The 22,275-nt window shown below is 48.1% G+C and overlaps 7 protein-coding genes across 7 annotated transcripts; 4 read left to right on the top strand and 3 right to left on the bottom strand.

Annotated features, from left to right (window-relative positions):
* Positions 1-1,927: 1,927 nt before the first annotated feature.
* Pdw03_1857 (uncharacterized protein) lies at positions 1,928-3,511 on the top strand (the record flags this gene model as incomplete). The annotated part of the gene is made up of 1 exon (XM_066100017.1): positions 1,928-3,511. The coding sequence occupies one exon, from the start codon at positions 1,928-1,930 to the stop codon at positions 3,509-3,511; it is 1,584 nt and encodes a 527-aa protein (XP_065957744.1).
* Positions 3,512-3,664: 153 nt separating this feature from the next.
* On the top strand, positions 3,665-6,472 carry Pdw03_1856 (uncharacterized protein; the record flags this gene model as incomplete). Its single annotated transcript, XM_066100016.1, has 4 exons — positions 3,665-4,017; positions 4,541-5,126; positions 5,245-5,359; positions 5,412-6,472. 4 exons carry the CDS (start codon positions 3,665-3,667, stop codon positions 6,470-6,472), a joined length of 2,115 nt encoding a protein of 704 aa, XP_065957743.1.
* A 1,261-nt stretch (positions 6,473-7,733) lies between these two features.
* On the bottom strand, positions 7,734-13,330 carry Pdw03_1855 (Sensor histidine kinase/response regulator, putative; the record flags this gene model as incomplete). Its single annotated transcript, XM_014680916.1, has 3 exons — positions 7,734-8,027; positions 8,084-8,197; positions 8,249-13,330. 3 exons carry the CDS (start codon positions 13,328-13,330, stop codon positions 7,734-7,736), a joined length of 5,490 nt encoding a protein of 1,829 aa, XP_014536402.1.
* A 1,808-nt stretch (positions 13,331-15,138) lies between these two features.
* On the bottom strand, positions 15,139-16,056 carry Pdw03_1854 (Hsp40 co-chaperone Jid1, putative; the record flags this gene model as incomplete). The annotated part of the gene is made up of 1 exon (XM_014680917.1): positions 15,139-16,056. One exon carries the CDS (start codon positions 16,054-16,056, stop codon positions 15,139-15,141), a length of 918 nt encoding a protein of 305 aa, XP_014536403.1.
* A 220-nt stretch (positions 16,057-16,276) lies between these two features.
* On the top strand, positions 16,277-17,260 carry Pdw03_1853 (SMAD/FHA domain; the record flags this gene model as incomplete). Its single annotated transcript, XM_066100015.1, has 1 exon — positions 16,277-17,260. The coding sequence occupies one exon, from the start codon at positions 16,277-16,279 to the stop codon at positions 17,258-17,260; it is 984 nt and encodes a 327-aa protein (XP_065957742.1).
* A 196-nt stretch (positions 17,261-17,456) lies between these two features.
* Positions 17,457-17,922, bottom strand: Pdw03_1852 (LEA domain protein; the record flags this gene model as incomplete). The annotated part of the gene is made up of 2 exons (XM_014680919.1): positions 17,457-17,647; positions 17,730-17,922. 2 exons carry the CDS (start codon positions 17,920-17,922, stop codon positions 17,457-17,459), a joined length of 384 nt encoding a protein of 127 aa, XP_014536405.1.
* Positions 17,923-20,217: 2,295 nt separating this feature from the next.
* Positions 20,218-22,221, top strand: Pdw03_1851 (Zn(2)-C6 fungal-type DNA-binding domain; the record flags this gene model as incomplete). The annotated part of the gene is made up of 5 exons (XM_014680920.2): positions 20,218-20,324; positions 20,391-20,501; positions 20,562-21,332; positions 21,406-21,623; positions 21,683-22,221. 5 exons carry the CDS (start codon positions 20,218-20,220, stop codon positions 22,219-22,221), a joined length of 1,746 nt encoding a protein of 581 aa, XP_014536406.2.
* Positions 22,222-22,275: the final 54 nt, after the last annotated feature.

Below are 22,275 nucleotides of genomic sequence, written 5' to 3'. Positions count from 1 at the left end.
GCCTTGGCCGTCCTTCCTACTCCCACTTTTCCTCGCCTTCTTTTTCTATCTCCCATAAAGGTTCCGTTTCATCGGTCTCGTCCCTGTGGAATTGACTTTTCTTCAGAAATTCGGGGGCTGGGAAAAGGGACGATCAAGGTTGATTCGTTCAGCACAAGCCCCAAAAGATAAGACGGACTACACAAGAAGTGGTCTGACATTATTTCCCCTCTCATTGTTCAAGTCTAACATGATGGTAAGTTCATCCGTTTCGTCTACATATGGAAACGCTGTGACTGTATAGCTGTAGTCAAACACGTTGTTCCGCGGAAGCTCAAACAGACGGAATGTCTCGCGGCCTTGCATTGTCTTCGGGGTCGGAGCCCAAGAGCCCAAAAAAAAGAATCGGTGCATTCGATTCAGGTCACACGGAGATTGTTGGACATCACTGCATGAACCAAAGGACCGTGAGAAAGATTGGGTATTTGGAACTGTGAATCGGTGATCCCATGCTTCCTTTAGTTCTAACCAGAATGAACCTGGCAATTTATGAGCAAAGTGGCAAATCGTGCGATCAATGTGTCATAAATCCAGGTCGAACGACAAGAAACCGACAAAAAAACCGACAAAACAGAACATTGATCCTTGCTCATCCGTTTGCCCTGCCTGGATGCGGCTGTTATTCCTACACACGGTGGAAGACCTCTCTTGCACAATCCACCAATAGCCGTCATATCTATTGACAGTAAGACAAGGAGAATGGTTGCATCAACAAGCGCTCTAGGCGCCCATCAAGTGAAAAGAGCACGTAACTGCCCCCCCACTCTATGCAGGTGGCCGATGACTTGCTTGCCGATAGATATGGGGCATGTATGAAAAAGGGAAGCCATCCAGTAAGCCCCGTCGGAAATGCTTATTTTCGAGAACTGCTGGGTCACCCACGACCCTTCATCATGGACCCCAGATACTTGCTGACATGCACACACCATGCAGGCCCAAAGAGGTGGAGAGGAAATGCCACCGCAGGGTACATCCTTCGAGGCCCGGGTGTTCTAAACTGGATCTGGACCTGCCTTGCTGACTCTTAAGTCTTGTTCCTTCTAAGCCCTCTCTCAGCTCTGACTCTAGACAGAGTTGCACATTGCTTGGAACAATCCAATGTTGATACCCTACACGAGCACGCGGTTTTGGTCCGAAGATCGAAAAAGAACCTCTTGGTGCCTTTAATTTGCTATGGCGCTCAATGAATGTGGTTTTTGTCAAGGGTTATCCGGGTAAGTGTGTGGTGAAGCATTCCCTAATCGACCATCTTCGACCTTTGCCTCTTCAAATCCCAAACTTCCAGTCAAATTCCAGTCACATCCAATTCAAATATCACACTCTTGTTATTCCAGCGCTCAAGTGGGGGGGGGGGGCAGGGATTTTCGACTTTTGTTGGATGCCTCAGGCATCACATGTAGGATAGACCAACTAGATAGTCTTCCTTCCACTCTCACCTTCTCTCTCTCCCCGTCCATCCAATTGAATACTGTTTTACCTGCATACATACTATCATTGTATTTGCATCAGGTTATGAGCCTCTTCTGCTAGCTGGACCACTAGCAACTCTTTTCTCTGAAGCCATTTTCAACTGGAGACTTTTGACGATCTGACCCCACTGTGGACCCACCTCTGTGTGTGACACAACATTCAGATCCAGCCAATAACATCTAGGAAATCCTTCGAGCCCCGCCGGCAAAAGCTCCGTTTAGCTTTAACATCCAATCATGGCCGACACCGAGACGGACAACGAGGGGGACACCAACCCTCACCCGCTTGATGCACCAACCCATTGGAACCCCAGATCCCGTCCTTTACCAATCCGATCCAATTCACACAGGATGACAGTGATAGTGAAGATGAGGACAACAAGCCGCCCCATCAGGGACATGGTCTTCCAGCGATTGCAATGACCAAAATCCAGAAAGTTCGGACACTGGGACACAATGACACTGATCCAAGTGGTTGGAAACAGGCACTGGCTTACCAGCTGATCCCATATGCATTGGAATGGTTGTTAGACAGCAATATTCCCAGACCTCACAAGTCGCATACTTCATTCGGAAGATGGAAGTACTGGTCTCGCTTGGTTGCTAGCTGGATGTACAACCAGATCGACGTCACCCTACAGAACAAACTACGCAACCTGTCCAAGATGCCTAAATACGCCGATCAACTGTATGACGAACTCATGTCAATGACACAAGGAAGTGATCGGATGCAGACAGCGTTGATCGAGATGCGGAAGTTCGACAAGATGAAACGATCGGACTACAACTCGGCAAGCGAGTACATTGAGGAATACCAGCGACAGTACCACGTGCTAGCTAGATTCAAAGCAGCACCACACCCATCACACGGCTTATCACAAGTTCTTCAAAACATTGAACTGGAAGTCATGAAAGTACAGTTCATTAGGGAGGAAGTTGCAAGTCTGGAGCCTAAGAAACTCACCCTCGACAAGGTGGAGGAGTACTGGAGAGCACTTCAAGCAGCAGCTGACATGGAAGGTGTCGCTAATGCTACTTACAACAACAATGCCGGCCGAGGCCGAGGCAATGGAAGAGGTGGTCGTGGAGGAAACCGAGGTGGCCGAGGTGGTCACAACAACAACGGTCACAATGACGACAACACCCAATCCAACAAAGATACCAATGCCGTCGAGGATGATACAGCTACTGCTAAAAAGAAGAAGAAGGGTCTTCGCAAGCAGCCTGCCGATGGCAAAGACATTCATGAATACGCAAATGAGATGCGTAATGGCACACAAAAGGATGACAACAACATGTGCTCATTCTGTGGCTTTGGACCACACACTGCGAAGAGATTTGCCTATCTCAGTGAGAACCCTACAGTTTCGTGGGAACCGTCCGGCAACCTCTGGGCCCATTCAAAGGCAATCCAGAGAGCTCAACGTCAAGATGGACAGAACAATATGGTTGTTGCAGCTGCCAATTCTGTTGATAGGAGGAACGATTGGTTGCTTGACACTGGATCTGACAAGACATTGACGCATGACATCGAAGACTTTCACACATACCAACTGGATCATCCTGACACTGCCTATGCGTACAAAGACTACTCTGGCAATAGAGTTGTCACGCTAGGTCATGGTCAAATCATTGTGAGAACTGCTCTGCCAGGAAGAAATGGTAAGACGCACTCGTTTATGACAACTGGTTACTATACTCAAGGAGGGCACGGCAAGCTATTAGGCATGCAAAAGCTTCTTGAAGAGCAAGACATCTCTTCTGACACACGTACTAAGTATCTCACAAATGGTGAGGGTGACATTGTGGGGTATGCAGATACATCAACTGGTGTCCCGTACCTTGTCAGTCCAAAAGACGACGATGACCCCAATGAGATCAAATCTGACATAGATTCCGATTCTGATGATGAAGAAATTGGATTCGTGAACAAAGTGACTGCGTACGAGATCCACCGACGTCTCGGATATGCTGGAAAAGCACGAATTGCCTCCACATTATAACATGCTGAACAGCTAGTTGATGATGAACAATACGGCTCGGAGCATTTCGACTGTGATGCCTGTTTCCAAGGTAAATCAAAGCTCAAAATTTCTCGTCAACCACAGGCAAGGGTGCAGGATGTGGCATGGAAATTCCATGTAGATACACAACCAATGAAGCCTACCGGACCAAATGGAGAGAACTACTGGTTGCCAGTCGTCGACGATGCATCTCGACTGATCGAGGGGATCATGCTGAAGAACAAAAGTGATGCCTACTATAAGCTTACTGCGTTCTGTGAGAAGATCAAATTGCTCACTGGCAGATACCCAGGCATCTGGCGAATGGATGGTGGCACAGAGTTCAAAGAGTTCATCAAATGGGGTGAGAAGCATGGTATGACTTTCGAGATCACACCACCATACACTGCTGAACCAAATGGCACTGTGGAGCGCTTCGGTGGACATATCAACGACATCCAGAGAACGATGATCATTGATGCAAAGATGACGGAAGAGATGTGGCCGTATGCGACAGACACAGCCATCTACATCTACAACAGACTGATCAATCCGAAAACCAAGATCTTGCCGCTAACACATTGGCGTCAAGAGCTCGAAATTCCAAACGCAGAGCCTTCTTTGAAGCACCTTAAACCATGGGGAACAACTGCATACGTTCATATTCCGAAGCCTAAGAGTGTTCAGGCTAGGAAAGCAGCACCCAGAGCATGGAAAGGAAAGCTCGTTGGTTAAGAGGGGGACGGTGGTCATGTTTACAATGTATGGGATCCAGCTACTAGGAGTCTAGTGGTATCTCGTGATGTTGGCTTTCCACAACCCGGAGATGACGATTGAATTGAGATGATCTCACGACTAGGTGACACCTCAGATCTCGCCGTGACCGGTGTGTTTTCAGTGCTTGTTGTCTCCGTTGTCTCGATAGCCTGTGTGATCTCACGACTTGGTGACACACTGACTTGTCGAAACAACGGAGACAACAAGCACTGAAAACACACCGGTCACGGCGAGATCTGAGGTGTCACCTAGTCGTGAGATCATCTCAATTCAATCGTCACCGGACCCTATCTCTCAAGACCCAGCTACACCGGCTCCACCACCACCCCGACGATCGAGACGAGCGAATATCAGAATCGCACCCGACCGATACCACGATCCGGAGCAGAAGCACCTCGCCGTCGAGTACGAGAAGCGAGACCGAGACATTCAACGCACAGCCAAGAGGGCAAAAGCGAAGGAATCAGGCGGTAATAACTTGACGGAGGGTGATGGACAGGGGTCTGCGGGACCTAGTGCGATTTCAGCAACAGCTGATATGACAATGGATAAAGCCGAAGTGTCAAAGGTTGACATTGACGAGCCATTTCTTTACAATGGGAAGCCATTATACGCAAAGGACGTTGATCTACCATCTACGTACAAGCAAGCACAGAAGAGCCCTTTCTGGCCTCAATGGCTAGATGCTATGCAGAGACAACTGAGTGATCTCGTGGCTAAAAACACATGGAGCCTGATTCTTAAGCCACCAAAGGCTAAGATTCTACCAGGTCAATGGCGATTCACTGTCAAATCCAACACCAGAGATGAAGTTTACGAATTCAAAGCACGATGGGTCGTGTGTGGCAACTTCCAGGACAAGAATGATGGAGAAACATATGCCCCTGTTGTCGCCGAATGCATGATCAAAATCGTTTTTTACACTGATTGCAGTGTATGGTCTAAGATGGAGACAGGTTGATCTCACTGCCGCATATCTCAATGCTTCACGTGAAGACGTGGAGACAGTCTATATGAGACAACCGACAGGCTTCGAGTATGCAGACGCCGAAGGTGACAAGAACCAATGGGGTATGCACGCTCAATCAAGCGCTCTTTGGGCTGCCAGACTCTGCTTTCTTAGGGAACGAAGAGATGGATTGCAAACTACGTCAGATTGGTTTCCATCCGTTGGATGATGACCCCTGTGTTTATGTCAAAGGCAAAGGCACTGAGTTGACCATTATGATGATTCATGTCGATGATTTTATCATTGCAGCACCTACAGACGAAGATATCGAAAAAGTCGTCAATGAACTCCGCCAGTACTATGATTTGAAGGACCTCGGAGAACCAAAGCAGTATCTGAACTGTGCACTACACAGAGACTATGACAATTACACGATCACTATGTCTCAGGAAGCCTATATTCAGAAGGTTCTACGTACTGCAAATGCAGGTTCTGGATGGAAGGATACACCATTACCAGCCGCATGGAGAGAGTCACCTGCCAATGCATCCAATGTGCTAGATGACGATTCATTTGATCAAGATCAATCAGTTGTCGGCATGTTAAACTGGCTAGCAGTCAAGACTAGGCCAGACATTCGCTTCGCAGTTACTCGCTTGCAACATCGTTTGGCGAACCCTACATTTGAAGACCTTCACGCCATGCAACACGTCGTCAAGTACCTGAGACATATGCCTGACGTTGGCATTACACTTGGTCGTACGCCAGAACTTCGATTCTATGCGCATGTGGACGCATCTCATGCGGACTGGGAGGATAGCAAGTCAACCGAAGGAAGTATATGGTACTTCGCCGACTCTCCAGTCATGTGGACTACAAAGAAGCAAACCATCACTGCCAATTCGACTACTGTCGCAGAATGGTGTGCACTAGATCAACCTACTCGGGATGCAATGTGGCTAGGCAAGATTGCTCGCTCGTTTATGCTGCCAGAGCAGCGTCCCATTGAGATTCATACAGACGATATCAATTCGCAATTGCTACTCACTAAGAAAGGTGGCAAATCCGCGAATAGATGGCTCGATCTACGATGGTTCTTTGTTAAGGATGCTGTCGCACAGGGACATGTGGACATTAGACGAGTGGACACGAAGAAGAACGCAGCTGACGGTTTTACAAAAGCATTGGCAAAGGAGCAATTTGAGACTTTTGTTGGTTTGATCGGCATGATTTAAATGCATATTTGAAATGCATGATTTGCAGGATTTTACTATGAAACCCAGAATTCGGGGAGTTTGATGGAACATGGTCTATGAGGGGGATGTTGGATGCCTCAGGCATCACATGTAGGATAGACCAACTAGATAGTCTTCCTTTCACTCTCACCTTCTCTCTCTCCCCGTCCATCCAATTGAATATTGTTTTACCTGCATACATACTATCATTGTATTTGCATCAACTTTCTTCACCGCCACATGTGCCATGCCAACTCACTCGCTTATCCTTTTTGGGAATTGTTACTCTCTATTCTGCTGTTGAGGCTTATTACATGGTTCATATTCTTTTTGTGATTGGTTTGATTGTGAAATTTACGATGATTTATATCGCCCTGCACTCCCATGGTTTCGACGATGTATGTTATACAACATGCTTCTAGTGCCTATGAGCACCTTATTTATAGCCTCTTTGGTCATGTTTGGTTGTTAATATTAGTAGTCCGCATCAACCTTGACTATCATCACGCACAGGGATAAAGAAGGGGTATTATTAGGATTTTGGCTACTCTGGCTAGTAGTAAGGAATGATATTTCAATGTATATTTCGAGCTTGGAAATCTCAAAGTACCTGGGAGCAGCCCAAATACCTGGTAGCTTGTTCCACGCACTGTCCAAACGCCAAAGTAGAAGTGAAATCGAGACCAATGAGAAAACAGAGAACCAAAGTGAAAAGGGATGGATTAGAAATAAACAGAGGTCCAGGAAATAGATGGGTGCCATACGCTCATAATCTGGTATCACAAGAATATTGAAAAAAAGGGTCCTAAAAAATTGTTTTACTTGCTCGGCAAATCAAAAAAATCAAGCAAGAATCAGAGCGCTGGCGCCATGATGCACAGGCTCAGAGAGCGGAGGGAATCTGTCGTTAGTGATCAGAGTATACTAATCGAGGGAAGAACAGATGCCCTCTTGACCCTGTACAAATGCAAATATCACAGTAGGACTTCCAAAATGGTAAGATCGGCCCCAAAAAGGAAATGAGCACGCTTCATGCGTGTCGAACGAAGTTTCAAGGACTCCCCTGTGCAATCCACCAAGTTCAAAAAGACAGCGTCCAACATGAATCACCAAAAGTCACTCCGTGGTCCCATCATGAGAACATGGCTGGCTATATACGCGTAAAAAAAAAAGGAGAAATGCTAAAACAGAGACATCCTATTGAAGCAGCAAGAATGTCAGGAAGGAAGATAGCCAGGGCAGGAAAAGACCGGGGAAGTCTCTAGCGGCGAGTAGCGATGGCCTGTTGTTGCTCTGGGCTAAGACGGTCTCGCAGAAGCATGAGTGGGCGACCAGGCTCGAGAAGGCCCATCATCATCTTCCCCAATTCATTGTGTCTGATCGGTTTGGTGACATAGTCATTGAAACCTGCGCGGGCAGCGTTTTCAATTTGATCCGTCATTGCGTTTGCGGAAAGAGCCATGATTGGAATCTGGGGATAGTGGTTCATTTGCTCCCACTCGCGGATTTCTCTACAGGTATCGTAACCGTTCTTGATAGGCATCTGAATATCGCACTACAAACAAAGTGGTTAGTTTGGGGAGGGCGAAAAGGGCATAAAGAAAGACTCACGATGATGAGAGAGTAGTATCCTGGCTCTTTAGAGAGCACCATGTTAGTGCACTCTAGTCCATTGGATGCAGTCTCCGACATCAGCTTGATCTTGTCCAAATATTTCAACATGACCTATTTATGAGTCAATGATCAATCCAACAAAGTTCTCATGAACCAACTTACATCTCGATTGGTTTCGTCATCCTCGACGAGCAGAATTCGGTAACCCTTATTGCCCAAAACTTCTTTGACCATCTTCGACACGGTCTTGAAGTTGTTATTGATCTCACGCGCCATGTCTTGGTTGCGATCCTTGCTCAGCTCACGCTTACTCTTGGGATCGAAGATAGAAGAGAAAGCAGAAGGTTTGACAGGCTTTGGCACAATGAAAATCTGTTTTCCCGAAGCCGCCAGTTCTTTGACCCGCGAACTGATTTGACGTTTTTGGTAAAAGTCTGCAATGATGACAATCACGGGCGCGGGATCCAAGCCAGAATCTGAAATGTTTTGAATGACCTCCAGGATGTCATCAGTTGATAGGTTCAAGACAAGATGGGTGCAAGGATTGGTATCGGTAGCAGAGTGCATCGCATCTTTCCATTCATCGACATCGACTAAAGTTGTGACCTTGAACGGAATCTCATGAGGGACGACCTGCTCAATGTGCTGCTTAATGGCTTGCCGGGAGTTTTTGAGTGGACACAGGATCACTATAGAGAAAGGACCATGGACAGGAACAGGCACTGGTTCTGTTGGCGTATCTGGAGAAACAGATGCCTGGGACGTAGGCGATGTCACGTTGACCGGTGTGTCAGGCTCTGGAATGGCAGGTTGGATTCTTGTATTCGAGAATGCAGCTGGCAGATTTTCCGAAGCTTGCGTCTGATCCAATGGTGGCGGCAGGGGTGCGATGCCAAGGTCTGGGGTCAGGAGAGCAGAAGAAGGAATTGACAATGCGGCGGAAAGGAGGGTGTCTGAGCTATTGCCAGATGAGTCGGAGTTTCTGGGAGCCAGAGAAGGTGCTTGCTGATAAGAGGTGGTTCTAGATTTTGCCGGCCTTCTTGAAGCTGTTGAATTTCGGTGCAGCAATTTGGGCTGCTCAGAAGGAGAAGGTGGCGGAGGAGCATCGACCTTGACGTTAAAAGAGAACTTTGCTCCCTGGCCTTCTTTGCTGCTGGGAGTGAGCTTGCCGCCATGCATTTCAACGAGTTGCTTCGACAGGAAAAGTCCAAGGCCGCTACCTGCATTTTGCTGTGTTCCATTCTCTCCAAGCTGACTGAATCGTTGCATCAGTCGTTCCGCATCCTGAGAGCTGAACCCCTTTCCAGTGTCCACGACTTCAAAGTTCATGAATGCCTGGGTGTCATTGAGATTCGCAGATGGTTCCCGATACATGTCACAGCATATGTGAATTTCACCCTGCGCAGTGAATTTGACTGCATTTCCTAGAAGGTTGATTAGGACTTGACGAATTCGGAACCGATCTCCAATCACCATCGACGGCAAGTCCTCGCCGATGAGGTAGTTGATCTCAAGACCCTTATCGATCGCACGTGAGGCGATGGTGTCGATTACATCCTCGATCATTGATCGGATGTGGAACCAGGATTTGACTATTGACATCTTGCCAGCTTCGACGCGGGAAACATCAAGGATATTGTCTACCAACTCGCGGAGATTGGTGGAGCTGTTTTGGATGGTGTCAAGCATTCGCCTCTGGTCACTATCGAGTTGCGTATCCAGGATGAAAGGGATAGTACCAAGAATGCCATTGAGCGGGGTTCGGATCTCGTGTGACATGTTGCTGAAGAACTTGGTCTTGGACTCCATTTGATGATTCAACTGTTGCATGGCCTTATTGAGTTCTCGTTCGAGGTTTTTGCGGTCATTGATGTCAGTACATGTTCCGTACCAGGAGGCTTTCTCGCTCCCGAAGCTGCTGGTCTTGACACGTACTACGCGAACCAAATGCCACCGATAATCACCACCTCGAGAACGAAGGCGGATCTCGGTGGAATAGAAGACTCGGCCATTCTCGTCTTGCTGCAAAGAAGCAATGCCGCGCTTCACAAGTTCGTCGAGGGCTGATCCAACCATGAACTCACAAGGTCCGCTATCATTTTGGTCCGTGTTCTGAGATGTGCTCTTGAGAGCCAACTCGCCGCACTTTTCGAGATCGTCAGGATGAACGTGTTTAGCGAAACCAAGGTCGTATGCTTCCTCGAGCGGTTGGCCGGTGTACAAATTCCATTGCTCATTGACGAAGATCAATCCGCGATTCTCTGTCGCCTCAAACACAACCTGTGGGATCGAGTTGGAAAATGCACGATACTTTGCATCAATAGCAAACTTCTCCCTCTCTTGAATTGCCTCAAGCTCAGCAATGTGCTGCTCGTGAATGTCAAGAAAAGACCCAATCCAGTACAGTACCTCTCCCGTTGCCGATAACAGCGGATTGGCCCGGAAAATGAACCAGCGATATGCGGATTCGTCGTTGAATCTTCGGACCCGCACTCTTTCCGTGAATTGGGCACCCGTGCGCAAGGCATTGGCCCATTTGACATGAACATGCTCACTCTCGCTGCTATGGATATTTTGCCAAGGATCTCGAAATCTTTGCTCCTGGTGCTGACTTCTTCTGTAAGCATCGAACTTAGAATTGGTCCAGATCACTTCGCCGCTCTGAGGTTTTGCCAAGAAGAGATGCAATGGAATTGAATTCAGCATCAGCTGGGCTATCGTGTCAGAGAACGGTCGCGGGAGTTCCCGTTGCAATTGAGCATACAACGAGTTTGTAGAGGCATGACGTGATGAATTTTGAGTGGGTGAAAGGGCATTGGGTGGTCTTGTTTCTTGGAGTGGTGATGTAACGTAGAAAGGTTGATCTTGTAGGTTGTGCTCATCACTCGTGATTGGTTTCCAAGCCACTTTGTCGGGAGAAAGTGGCATGGATGAGTCAATCTTGGTGGTCTTCGACTTGACGAGTCGTGGTCTGTTTTGGGATGCATTGTCTCGGGCACTTTTATTTTGCGGGACATTGAAGTAGCTGTCAGCACCTTCTCCGCCAGATCGCACTCCTGGAGAAAGATTTGCGGACCCGAATCCAATATGGCCTAGCTCAAATCCAGGAGTCCCCATAGCAGAAACAGCAGGACTGCACTTTAGAGAAGTACGATCGCTAGGGCTAGTGATGCTCGTATGTGCAGACATTGGGTGGTTGTTGTCGCCAACTGAATAGTTGACGTGCCCGCTGAGCCCCGCAACAAGCTCTAATTCACTGCTTGCATCGGAGAAAGTGCCCCCGAGACCTAAAAGAGGACCAAAGCGGGGAGTCTCCATCTTGGAGGAAAGTTGCCTTTCAAGCTGGCTATATCGCTGAGCCAAGCAGAAGGAAGTTGTTAAATGTGGCATCAGGAGTGAGAGTGATTGCCTGAGGTTCGGAGGATATGGAACAATTGTGCACAGCATCGACACAACGGCAACAGGAAATCTCAATGTCGATGAGGAATCCTGGTTGGAGTGGCCACCATGTAGGAGAGGAATATGGATAACAGTCTTTGATTGATCGACCCCAATGGCCTCTAGTGGAAGGTTGTTAGAGTAGTCGTGTGAAGGCGGATGCTTGGAGAATGCCCCTTCATCGACCGAATGGTTTGTGAAGAACGGATTCTGATCTGCATGTGTGCGAGGAGCGGGCGAAGGAGCAGGGGACTGAGACCACGGAGACTGCGGAACTTGCTCGTATTCATCATACTGTTTCCATCCACTGACACCGAGGCCTCGCTGCATTGGTATGATCCCGATTCCCCTATCACTAGGACCATCGAGATTAGGAGTGACTTGAACCATCTCATTCGGACTGTCGGCAGACTCGGTCCAACGCCGTGGATGTTGCGCGCTCTCTGTATATTCGCGTGTTAAAATAGTGGGACGAGTACGTCCAAATAATCTGGCCACGCCTGTACGCTTAATGAGGGGATCTAGCTCTACCTCCAATGGTCTAGCTATGGGGAACACAGCCTGCCGCATACTGCCGAGGAGAGTGTTGAGTGTATCGTCTTTGGTTTCGGGGTGTTCCCCCATCAAATGGTCCGCGCATAGCGAGTTTTGGGAAGCAATTTGTACGTGCTTTTTCTCTGATTTGCCGTTTATCTTGGAAAGTTGTTGGCTGGGATCGTGAGGGGTGTGGCCTTTGTTTTTATCAAACCCAGCGAATGAGTGCCGAGATAGTAAAGATGGCCGGGAAGATCCAGGCATTTTAGCTTGTTGGGACACTGTCTCGGCGTTCTGTTGCGTGACACTTTTACGTGACTGAGATTTCTCCGTTGATGTTTCCTTCTCTATATGGCGGTCTTGAAGTTCATCCAACGAGGTATCGACGTTCTGGTTAAAGATTGCTTTTTGTCCCCATGGTACATTCTCCAAATCGGTCACATCTCCTGGGACAGCGAGCGACACGCGCTCAGCCCCATAATGCTTTTGCAATATGTGAATGAGATTAGACCACCACGCTTCGAGTCCTGAATCCGCATTCAGCTGTAGTGTCAGATCATATAGATTGGGACTGAGGAAATTTGGATCTTCTTGGACCTGGTTTTGATGAGCGGGCAGAAAAATCGGATGCAGTTCCAAAGACTTTGGTTCCGAAGGTAGACTTTGGGATCCTGGTGTCGAAGACTGAGATTTCTCAGATGGAAGCTTCAATCTAAATGGTCCTCCGCGAGGTGTTGGTTCAATCCCCATTTTGGCTGGTTTGTTCTGGATGTGTGGAATATGTGGAAAGGGATATGATGGCGTGTGTGCTGGTTTGCGATCGGAAGTTGTCTCTGTCTGTATACCTTTGATTGTCTCTGTTGATCCTGCCGAGCCTGCGGAGCTATGCATGATTGGGGCCGGAGCCCCAGTCGAGAAATTGGAGAAGTAAGTGGACAAACGTCTCTTTCTTGGGGTATCATTTGAAATAGCGGAGACGGGTTGAGTTTGCTGCATCTGTTGGTATACCAGAAGATCTTCCATCTGCTTTCGAAGTTCCTTGAGGGTATGCGAACTGCGTCCTTGATCCTCCTGCCGCTCGGCTTTCGATCGTGCGTCCTCAGTGATAGGTGTTAGACCAACAACCTGCTCTGTAGAGTCACCGCGCGATAAACGAGATGGGTTGAGAGATGACTTCTCAAGAGCATCTACCCTATCCGCAAGTTCATCCACCAACTTTTGGGATTGGTGACCATGTGGGGGGCGGTGACCAGGCGATCTGGGAGGCTGCATTTGATGAGATTGAGGCACAGATGGAAGTGATTCTGTTGGCGAAGGAAATGGAGGACTTCTCCTTCTATAGACATCCCCCATTCTCGCACCTCCGTGGAGGGAAAGATTATCAAAAGGATCTCAATAGTTGTGGGCGAAGTATGGGATGGAACGATATGAGGCGTTTATGGCTTGACCTAGGTCGCAAATGGGTGAGGTCAAGTGTTTGGAGGGTGGGGGTTTTGGAAAGCCAGAAGAAAAACAGATGCCAAGGTTAGAATATGAGGTGAGAGTTGGAGCGAATTAGAATCATTTGAAGATGAAGAAGACGAATCAGGTTGAGGCAGTGTATCGAAGGGGGGGAATCGATATATTGATGTGTTTGAGAGAGTGAGAGAACTTCGGAAACAGACTGTACCCGCCAGGCCCATTGCTTGGATCGATATGGGAGTGGATGGGAGTGGATGAAGGAAGGAAAAAAGTGGACTGGGGGCGTGATGCACCGGGGGGGTTATGACGTAGGAAAATAGAAAAAAAAAACTTGGCGATTCTTATACTGTTCCTTGTAAACGGTTATTCCTTTAATATTGAATGATAGATCGCTATCTGTTGGAGTCTTAAGACTTTTCAGGACTCTCTACTCTCCAAATTATTTTCTTAACTGGGCTCTCTTTTCCTTTCAATTCCAAAAATTAAAAAAAAAAAAAAAAACCAATGTGACGTAGCCCTCCATTTTGCCTATGTGTGCCTGGCTTCCCTGTCCTTTGTACTCGGGACTGCGGTGAACACCAATGACGAATTTCGCTCGAATCTCAATCTCTCCCTTTGGGGAAATCCCTTTGGGGAAATCTGGACACTGGTAATAATGAAATCTTTATAAGATCATCATAGTTCGTAACTTATAGATCTCCAGGGCACATTGGTATATTTTGGTATCTGCCATGTACAACATACAACATAATATTACCTGCCAGAAAACGACTCGTGACACGTCCAGATCGAAGGAGAGGTTCTCGTGCGGTCTAGACCACAAAATTCAAATTCCCCCAATACCCCTTCTTTAGCCTCAGAGTTCCGGGGAATGGGGTTCTGTAGAGGGCCAAATGCATTGTTACACCTGTTGCAGGATGCCTAACCCCCCTCCCTGGGAACGAGACGATCGACCCGCCGACGTCGACGGGGCTCCTGTGGCGCCAATTTGGCTCAATGTGGGAATGATTTGTGCATCGACGGTCAAAGCCCCCCCCCCCCCCCCCCCCCCCATTTCCGCAGGACATTCTAGACACTAGGAAACGAAAATCTGGGGTACTTTATTTAAATTGACAACTTACATTGTCAATTGAACATGGAACCATTTTCGTATCCCAGATGCCCCCAGGTAAGTATCAGCTGAAATTCCTCTGTCATCATTTAACTTGAGACACACAATCCATTCTCACTTGCCCAACTCTTTTGGTAATTTGCATAGGCTCTCTAGCTACAACATACGTATGCAATTGTCCTTTCTTCTTCGGGCGTCTTGTGGCGCTCTCCCCGGGTTCGTACAGTTATTAAAAGATCTACGATCAACATTGGATAGCTCCCACTGCTCCGTGAGTAAAAGCAGCTACAACTAGACCCAAAAAAAGGATTAAAAGTTGCGATTCATTGAAATGTACTTTACCCAGCAAACTAAGTTGGAAGGATGCGTCCAAGCATCCAATATAACCTTGGTACAGGCTATATACATTTGCATGCGAGTCTCCAGGACTACAACCAAGCGCATATGAAAATACAGCAACCCACATAGTAAGTCAAACGACCTGCAATCATTTGCTCATTGAACAGGACTAGGGGAATTCTGAAGCTTCCGACTTGATGTCCGCTGGCTGTGCAAGCTCTTGGCTAATTTTGCCAACCTGAGAGGACTCATCCAAACCGCGCCGAGGATTTAACTCCATCTGATAAACTGGTTGCTCGTTCTCCTTCAAACCCGACCCTGTGGGATCTCTCCGGATGAGAAAACCCTGCACGCGCGCATCATTTGAATCCATCTGTTTGATGGTGCTGTCTTTGCGGTCCTGCAGGACACGCGCCGACTTTGCGTTGGTCTCGCGTAATCGATCAGTGACATCATTATTCACCTGTCCGATCCAGGATGCTTGGAGGGCGCCTGCAAACAACACCAAGAGGATTACAAGCCGAGAGAAGGTGCGCTGGTCGACGACATGCTGCTGCGGCCCTTGATGGCGGTTATACCAATCCTCCCAGTCTTCCCATGTAGCATTCGAGTAGATATTCGGTCCATGTGAGTCGTATGCAATTGTTGTATCCAGTACCGTGTGGACCCAGCCAGTGCCGTTTCGATCATAGGCCGCTCGTTTGATCGGATCGGAAAGGAGTTCATGGGCGTCAACAATAATTCGGTAGCGCTGCAATCGGGTTTCAGCGGTCAATTGATGAAAAAGAGGATGGTCTTTGAGAGCTCGGTCGGGGTGGTAGATCTTAACGAGGTCATAGTAATTTCGTTTCGAGTACGTGGCGCTGCGGGGTAGATTCAAGACATCATAAGGGGTGAAAGATGGATTGCTGGGCCATGAGTAGTTCTGGTGTGGGAATTGTGCTGCGGTGGAATAGCTCCTGCTTTTGCATGCCTGCAAGCTATTTCTTGGAGAGGTATTTGTGTTAAAACGAGAAAGTGGCAAGACCGCGGTTGAATTCAAAATTCGCAGGCATTTGCCATGAGAAAGATTGATTTTCTTGAACATTGTCACATGGTGTCTCTTCAGACAGCACGGTCAAAATCTCCGTTGCGTTCTTATCTTCAAGTGATCGTGAAGGTGAGAGTAAGATGATGGTCTTGTTCTTCGGAACCGCGGGCTTCAGAGTTGGTCACGTGTATGCAAGCGTTGGAGCTTTGATTCAAAGAGCTCCAACTTCATGATCTCAAAGCTTACCTTTCCCCGCAGTCCCATTTCAACAGCAACAATGACTGGGTCCACTGATGACGGCCCCGAACGCTCTGAACGCCGGCAGCACTCCGTAAACTCACCTTTGGATCAGACCCATGAACGCCGACGACGAGATGACGACCGCTATTCGAGCTCAAGACGACGGCATGAAAACCACCAGAGCTCTCACCAGCACAGTTCTCGACGCAGATCATCCCGCAGCCCGGCCGAAAAAACCAACAGCCGAAGTGACCGTGATCGGCCTCGCCGCGAGCGCAGAGACCGATCGACAAGCTTGGCTGGTGAAGACCACGACAGACACAGACACCGCAGCCATCGACACCGTGATACCCGCCACGAAGATGAAGATCGATCCTCTCGGAGGCATCGCCACATGCGATCACGCTCTCGCTCACGTTCACCCCAAAAATCACGCAGCCCTCCACCACGAGCATTGGAACGACGCGGCCCTCTCCCTTCGCAGTCCGACGCATTCACCGATGTTGCGCACCCTGCAGATGCGGCGGCACCAGAAAAGCAAAAGCCGAACTTCAATGCAACTGGTAGACTTGCAGCTGAAAGCAACACAATTCAGGTTCAGGGCGGTGCGGAAATAGTTCTGAAATACCATGAGCCTCCAGAGGCACGCAAGCCGCCCTCCAAGGAAGCTTGGCGCATGTATGTATTCAAAGGGCAAGATTTACTCGAAACGGTTGAATTGGGCGAACGTAGTTGCTGGCTGGTCGGTCGCGAGCGAATGGTGGTAGACTTCCCACTCGACCATCCTAGCTGCTCGAAACAGCACGCAGTGCTACAATTCCGATTTGTTGAAAAGCGCAATGAATACGGCGATCGCATTGGCAAGATCAAGCCTTATCTTATTGATCTTGAAAGTGCAAATGGATCGAGTGTTAACGGGGAGACCATCCCCGCTGGTCGCTACGTCGAAGTCATGGACAAGGACGTGATTCGCTTCGGCCTGAGCTCGCGCGAATACGTCCTCATGCTGCCTCCCACCTGAACAACGTTTTTCGTCGATGTTAAAAACCCTGAAGCTCTACGGGTACAGCAACTCCGATGAACAAAACATAAGATTAAGATTGAATTCGGATCCCAAATGATGCAGGTTTTAACCCAGTCTTTAGGTGAAGACAAGGTCGAAGCCCCTAATCAATGCGGTGCTTGGCCTCTTTGGCCTTCACTTCCACCTGGTCCATTTACTTCATCTTTTCCTTCGCCTCACTCAGTGCTTCTTCTGCCTTGCCTTTGCCTTTGCCTGCATACTCGGCCGCCTCGCCCTTCACCCTGCCTGCATACTCGGACGCCTCGCCTTTCACCTCTTCCCCCTTTTCCCTTGCTTGCTTAGTACCGGCGCCAACGACATCCTTAATCTTGTTGGCGGCTTTCTCTGTTGGCAAAGTCATGTTAGCGTCAGTCTCTGCGCATCGAATCAAAGTCATCTCGAGATCTGAGACCACATGAAGACATACCACCCGTATTGATGCCCTTGACTGCTACATTAGAAACGGTCCGGTCGGCCTTCTTCAATGTCTCCTTTGTCACATCGATAGGTCCCTTGTTGTATGGGGCTGTAGCTGAGATGGAACGAATTGCCTGGAAGCCAGGTGCGGTCTGCACCACCACCCGGGTTCTCAGAAGAGGAGCGAATCGTGCTGCAAGCATGGTTTTAAGGGGTTTGTTTAAAGTGATGGTATGGTAGAAGTTTCCGATAGCTTGGGCTAATTGGGATGTGATTGAATGAAATGTTTAATAGATTCTGTCTAGACCAACATGGAGTAGCTTGTTTAAGTAGGTTGCATCTCCAAAAAGTCGTCGTATCATACTTGTTTTCTGCTTGGTCGCCTCCGGCTGGTTGGTTGTGGCGACGTCATGAGTATGTAGCCATCTCTTACGTCGATTGACAGTCAGTCGTGGCCTATTTTCCAATGTTTAAGTCTCCAGCCCTCGTTTCGATAGGCCATTGGTATTATTAGATCCCTAAACCCGGTTTTAAGATGTCATTTCTGGAACGTTTTGTTTTCTGGTTGATAGACGCCCTTGGATATGGGTGACGATAGACCGAAATCTGCCCCACGCCCCCGTGGGACGATTCGTCCTATAGATTATGTCGAAACCAATGGTACAACACATGGTTGAAAACAGGGTGGAATACCCCGGAAAATCCACGGACCGCCACAAAGGTGTGGCTCACACAAATTGTATGTTATGTTTAGTCAGCGTCGTCTGCACATATTGAAAAAAGCGGATTTTGTCATTTTAGTCAGTTAGGGAACTTGGAGTATTTTTTTTACAACCTATCTATAAGTAGTTCTATATAGAGTTAAAACTACAGATCTCTATTAATTATAAGCCCGGTATCATTCTATTAAATGATCTAATTTTATTAAGGAGATTATTTACTAACCTACCCTCGGTATACCTAGGAGAATTTAACCCCTAACCACCGAGGTAACCTCTACAACATAAAGCCGAAGTTAAGAATCGGAGATCTATTATTGTAAGAGTGAACATTTTTCAGGTGTGGAGCCCGTCAACCGGGTAAAACACCAGCCACCCGTAAGCAAACTGCGACATCGCCAGTCCATGGGCACCTAGGAGGTGCCCATCGCCCGTCCACGGTGGGCGGTGGGCTATTTTGGATTTTCGAGTGCCCATCCACAACGCCCACGGCCCGTGGGCATACCATGCCTAACTAGACTGCGACATCGCCCATGGATGGGCGGGTGGGCACTGCCCACGGGCCTTATATAAGTGGGAAATGGGCCCTATGGATGGTTACGCCTATAGACGGGCCCTACTCTTATGGCCTATGGGCCTTAAGCGTCGTAGGCGCCCGTGGGCCTTTTTAGTAAGTAGAATTTCTTAACCTCGTGATATGACTCTATTTATAACTATTTACGCGGGCCCCGCCAAAGTGTAGTGGTTATAGAGAAATAGGAGATAAGATTAATAGATGCCTAGCTAGATAGATGATTTTAATATATTTAATTTAATTGCGGTTTAGTTGAGATAAATACATTTTAAGTTAATAAGTTGGTGGGGGTGTCCAGCTCGGGGTTTGTCTAGCTCGGTAGTGAAATACGTTAATGAATGCCTAAGTCATCATTTCTGATTTCTGACCTCGGTCAAAAAATTGACAGTGGTATTAAGTCATTGTACATATAATCAAATTACTTAAAAATACAGAGAAAAATTGCACAAATAATGTATTTCACGAGGTTAAGAAATTCTGCTTACTAAAAAGGCCCATTTCCCGCTTACACAAGGCCCGTGGGCAGTGCCCACCGTCCATAGGCGATGTCGCAGTCTACTATTTATGGTGCTATAGCACCGAACTAAGTGTCTGATGCTACTAAGCCTTAGTGCTAAAGCACCAAACCAAAGGCCTAGTGCTGCCGTAGCACTGGTGCTATAGCACCGGTGCTGCGGAACTTGTCAATGCCTACACTAGCCTCCATAGTGTCGTCAACAAGGCTGGCCTACCCGGAGTCCTCCATGCTTACAATGACGCACTTCCTCAGACCTTCATTATCGGTGTAGCTGTGACCTCTGTCGGCATGATCAGCGCGTTGTGGGGGGAGTGGAAGAGTGTCGAGGGAAAGAATGTTGCGACGGGAGGAGCCGCATAGCTCTCAAGGGCAACTTGTTCATTCTATGTATTCCATGTTAGGGCCCTGAACTGTTTCCAAAAAAATACCCCGTCTAATGATATGGACGTATTAGAAAAATTGAATCCCTCATTCTACTATTTCATTGCATGTAAATTACTTTATTGAGCTATCCGACTGTGCTTATCGGCCAGTGATAACCCTAAACTGCCACCCGTGGACCTCGGGACCTGGTCATCTTGGGCAGCTGACGTCTTAGCGTCCTGCCAACCGAGAAGAGCAGCGGAGAACATCGAGTTTCGGGTTGACTTCACAACATCTTATCCGATGGAACACTTCACTCCTTGAAATGCCGGCCAAGCGACGGATTTTGTCCTGCCAGCCGTGTCGGCGCTTGAAGACACGATGCGAGGTTCTTCCGGGCTCGAGGCAATGTGCTCGGTGCATCTCTCTAAGGTAGGTGGCGCAATGGAATCCAACCATTTGTTGAGTAATTTTGTGGGCTAATCGGATACTAAATAGGCTCGAATGCTCTCTTCCGTCCACGTTTGCTATCACTAGTCCAGAATCAGGATCTATTGGTAGACCAGAGAGGAGTTCCGACCAGCATCTTGGATGTCATTGTGCAAGCCGGTATATCTAAATTCTGCTTGGTATCGACCGACGCTTTGATTACTAACCGATAAGCACAAGACTTGATGCCATGGAAGCCTCACTCTCTGAGATGAAAGAATTACTGAAATCTCACCTTCTCGGAAATGACCGCTCAATGCCAAGACATCCTACCAAGGAAATGCGCGGAATGAGTAGCACTTTAAACCCGAGAGAAGATATGAACGATAGCAAAGCCACTCTGCACGTGCCCTTAGAGGCAGATACATCGGCAACCGCCGACATCCAACCAGCACCAATCACAGTGGTCCGCCACGTTGGGAGTCTAATCACGGAGCCCGTCACAACCGGGGAAAACGACTCGCTCCGTGAAAATATGACCGAACTGGGCTTGGACTCGGACAGCTTCGCCAGTGTTTTCCAGCGCGGCTTCGAGCAGATAGCATCATGGTACCCATTTCCAAATGAGACCCTGACGGATCTCAAACAGAACCATCCTCTGCTCTTTGCTGTGTGTCTTCTAGCAGGTATCCGCGCAACGGCTGATCTAAACCGCACCAATTTGCACATAACCCTTCATACATTGGTCAAGACCCACTTAGGCATGAAGACGCTAGATACGCCCATTGATATCTCCACCATACACGCCATGCTTCTCTTCAGTGCCTGGAGTTTTGGGCCTCTCGTGCCAGGTGGTAGGTATATTGATAGCTGGTTGATGAGCAGCACGACTATCACCCACTGCATGCTCAGCTTTCCTCTTTCTCGACTTGTCTCCCAAGTTGGGGTTTACGATGATTCGAATCGGAACATGTGCAGAATGTGGATTCAGGCATCGCTGGTGCATCTGAAGTACGTTGCTCTTCAAAATTGCAGTGGTGAACTGCTTCTGGGGTGTGGGAATAAAAACTGATTAGGTTTCAAGATACGCAATTGGCACCGGTCGGCCATCAGTAGTTTCATGCGACCGTCTTCACCAGTGGACCGAGATTGTCAAATATCCCGGGTTTCAAACGTTCGACCGCATCATTGCCGCAGAGCTCAAACTCTACATCCACCTGTACGAAGCCATTTATCATAATGTCAGTTCGGTCCCGGAGGCCTGGGAGAATGTCAACACATGGGGACGCACGTATTTTGGGGGTGAGCATGTCAATCAAACTGTGCTGGGGTATTGTGTACGTACTGACTGACAAACACAGAAAGCAATGTACTCAGATGGGCGCACTGTTGCGCGTCCTTAATTTTATCTCGATGGGAACTGGCAAAGCAGAATCAATCCATATCTCCGAGCTCGCTGGTGCGCAATGAGCGGATAAATGAGCTGACCGAAACGGTCATCTGTCATGCTCAGCTGGTACTGAGAGAGATCTTTGTCCTCTGCACTTCTGAGACAGCGTTTGTCAGGCCAACGTACGATTACCTCCTTGCCGCATATGCGGGCGTCACTCTAGCGGAATACTGCGCGAGTATACCGGATGTGCACGCAACATATACCTTGATGGAAGATGTTCGAACGCAGGCTAAGATTCCCAAGAGCATTGAGGGAGTGTTTAGTTGGGCAACAAATGTTGTGCAGAAGAAGGCAAAGGATATTTTGGATTCTAAAGCGACAATAATTCCCGATGACAGTTTCTATTCCTATCCAGGCTCGGTCACAGACTGGGCGCCATTTCGGTTCATTGACTCGATGCCCGCTTCTGATTGGGACGGTGTGAATGGCTCTATGCATCAATTCTGAAATTCACATAAATCGCGTTGTCCAAAATTCGATCGATGATTAGATTGGAAGAGA

Source organism: Penicillium digitatum, chromosome 5 (assembly GCF_016767815.1).
Source record: "Penicillium digitatum chromosome 5, complete sequence".
In the NCBI taxonomy this organism is placed as follows: domain Eukaryota; kingdom Fungi; phylum Ascomycota; class Eurotiomycetes; order Eurotiales; family Aspergillaceae; genus Penicillium; species Penicillium digitatum.
Note: the sequence above shows the minus strand (reverse complement) of the source record. Positions and strands in the feature narration are given on the sequence as shown.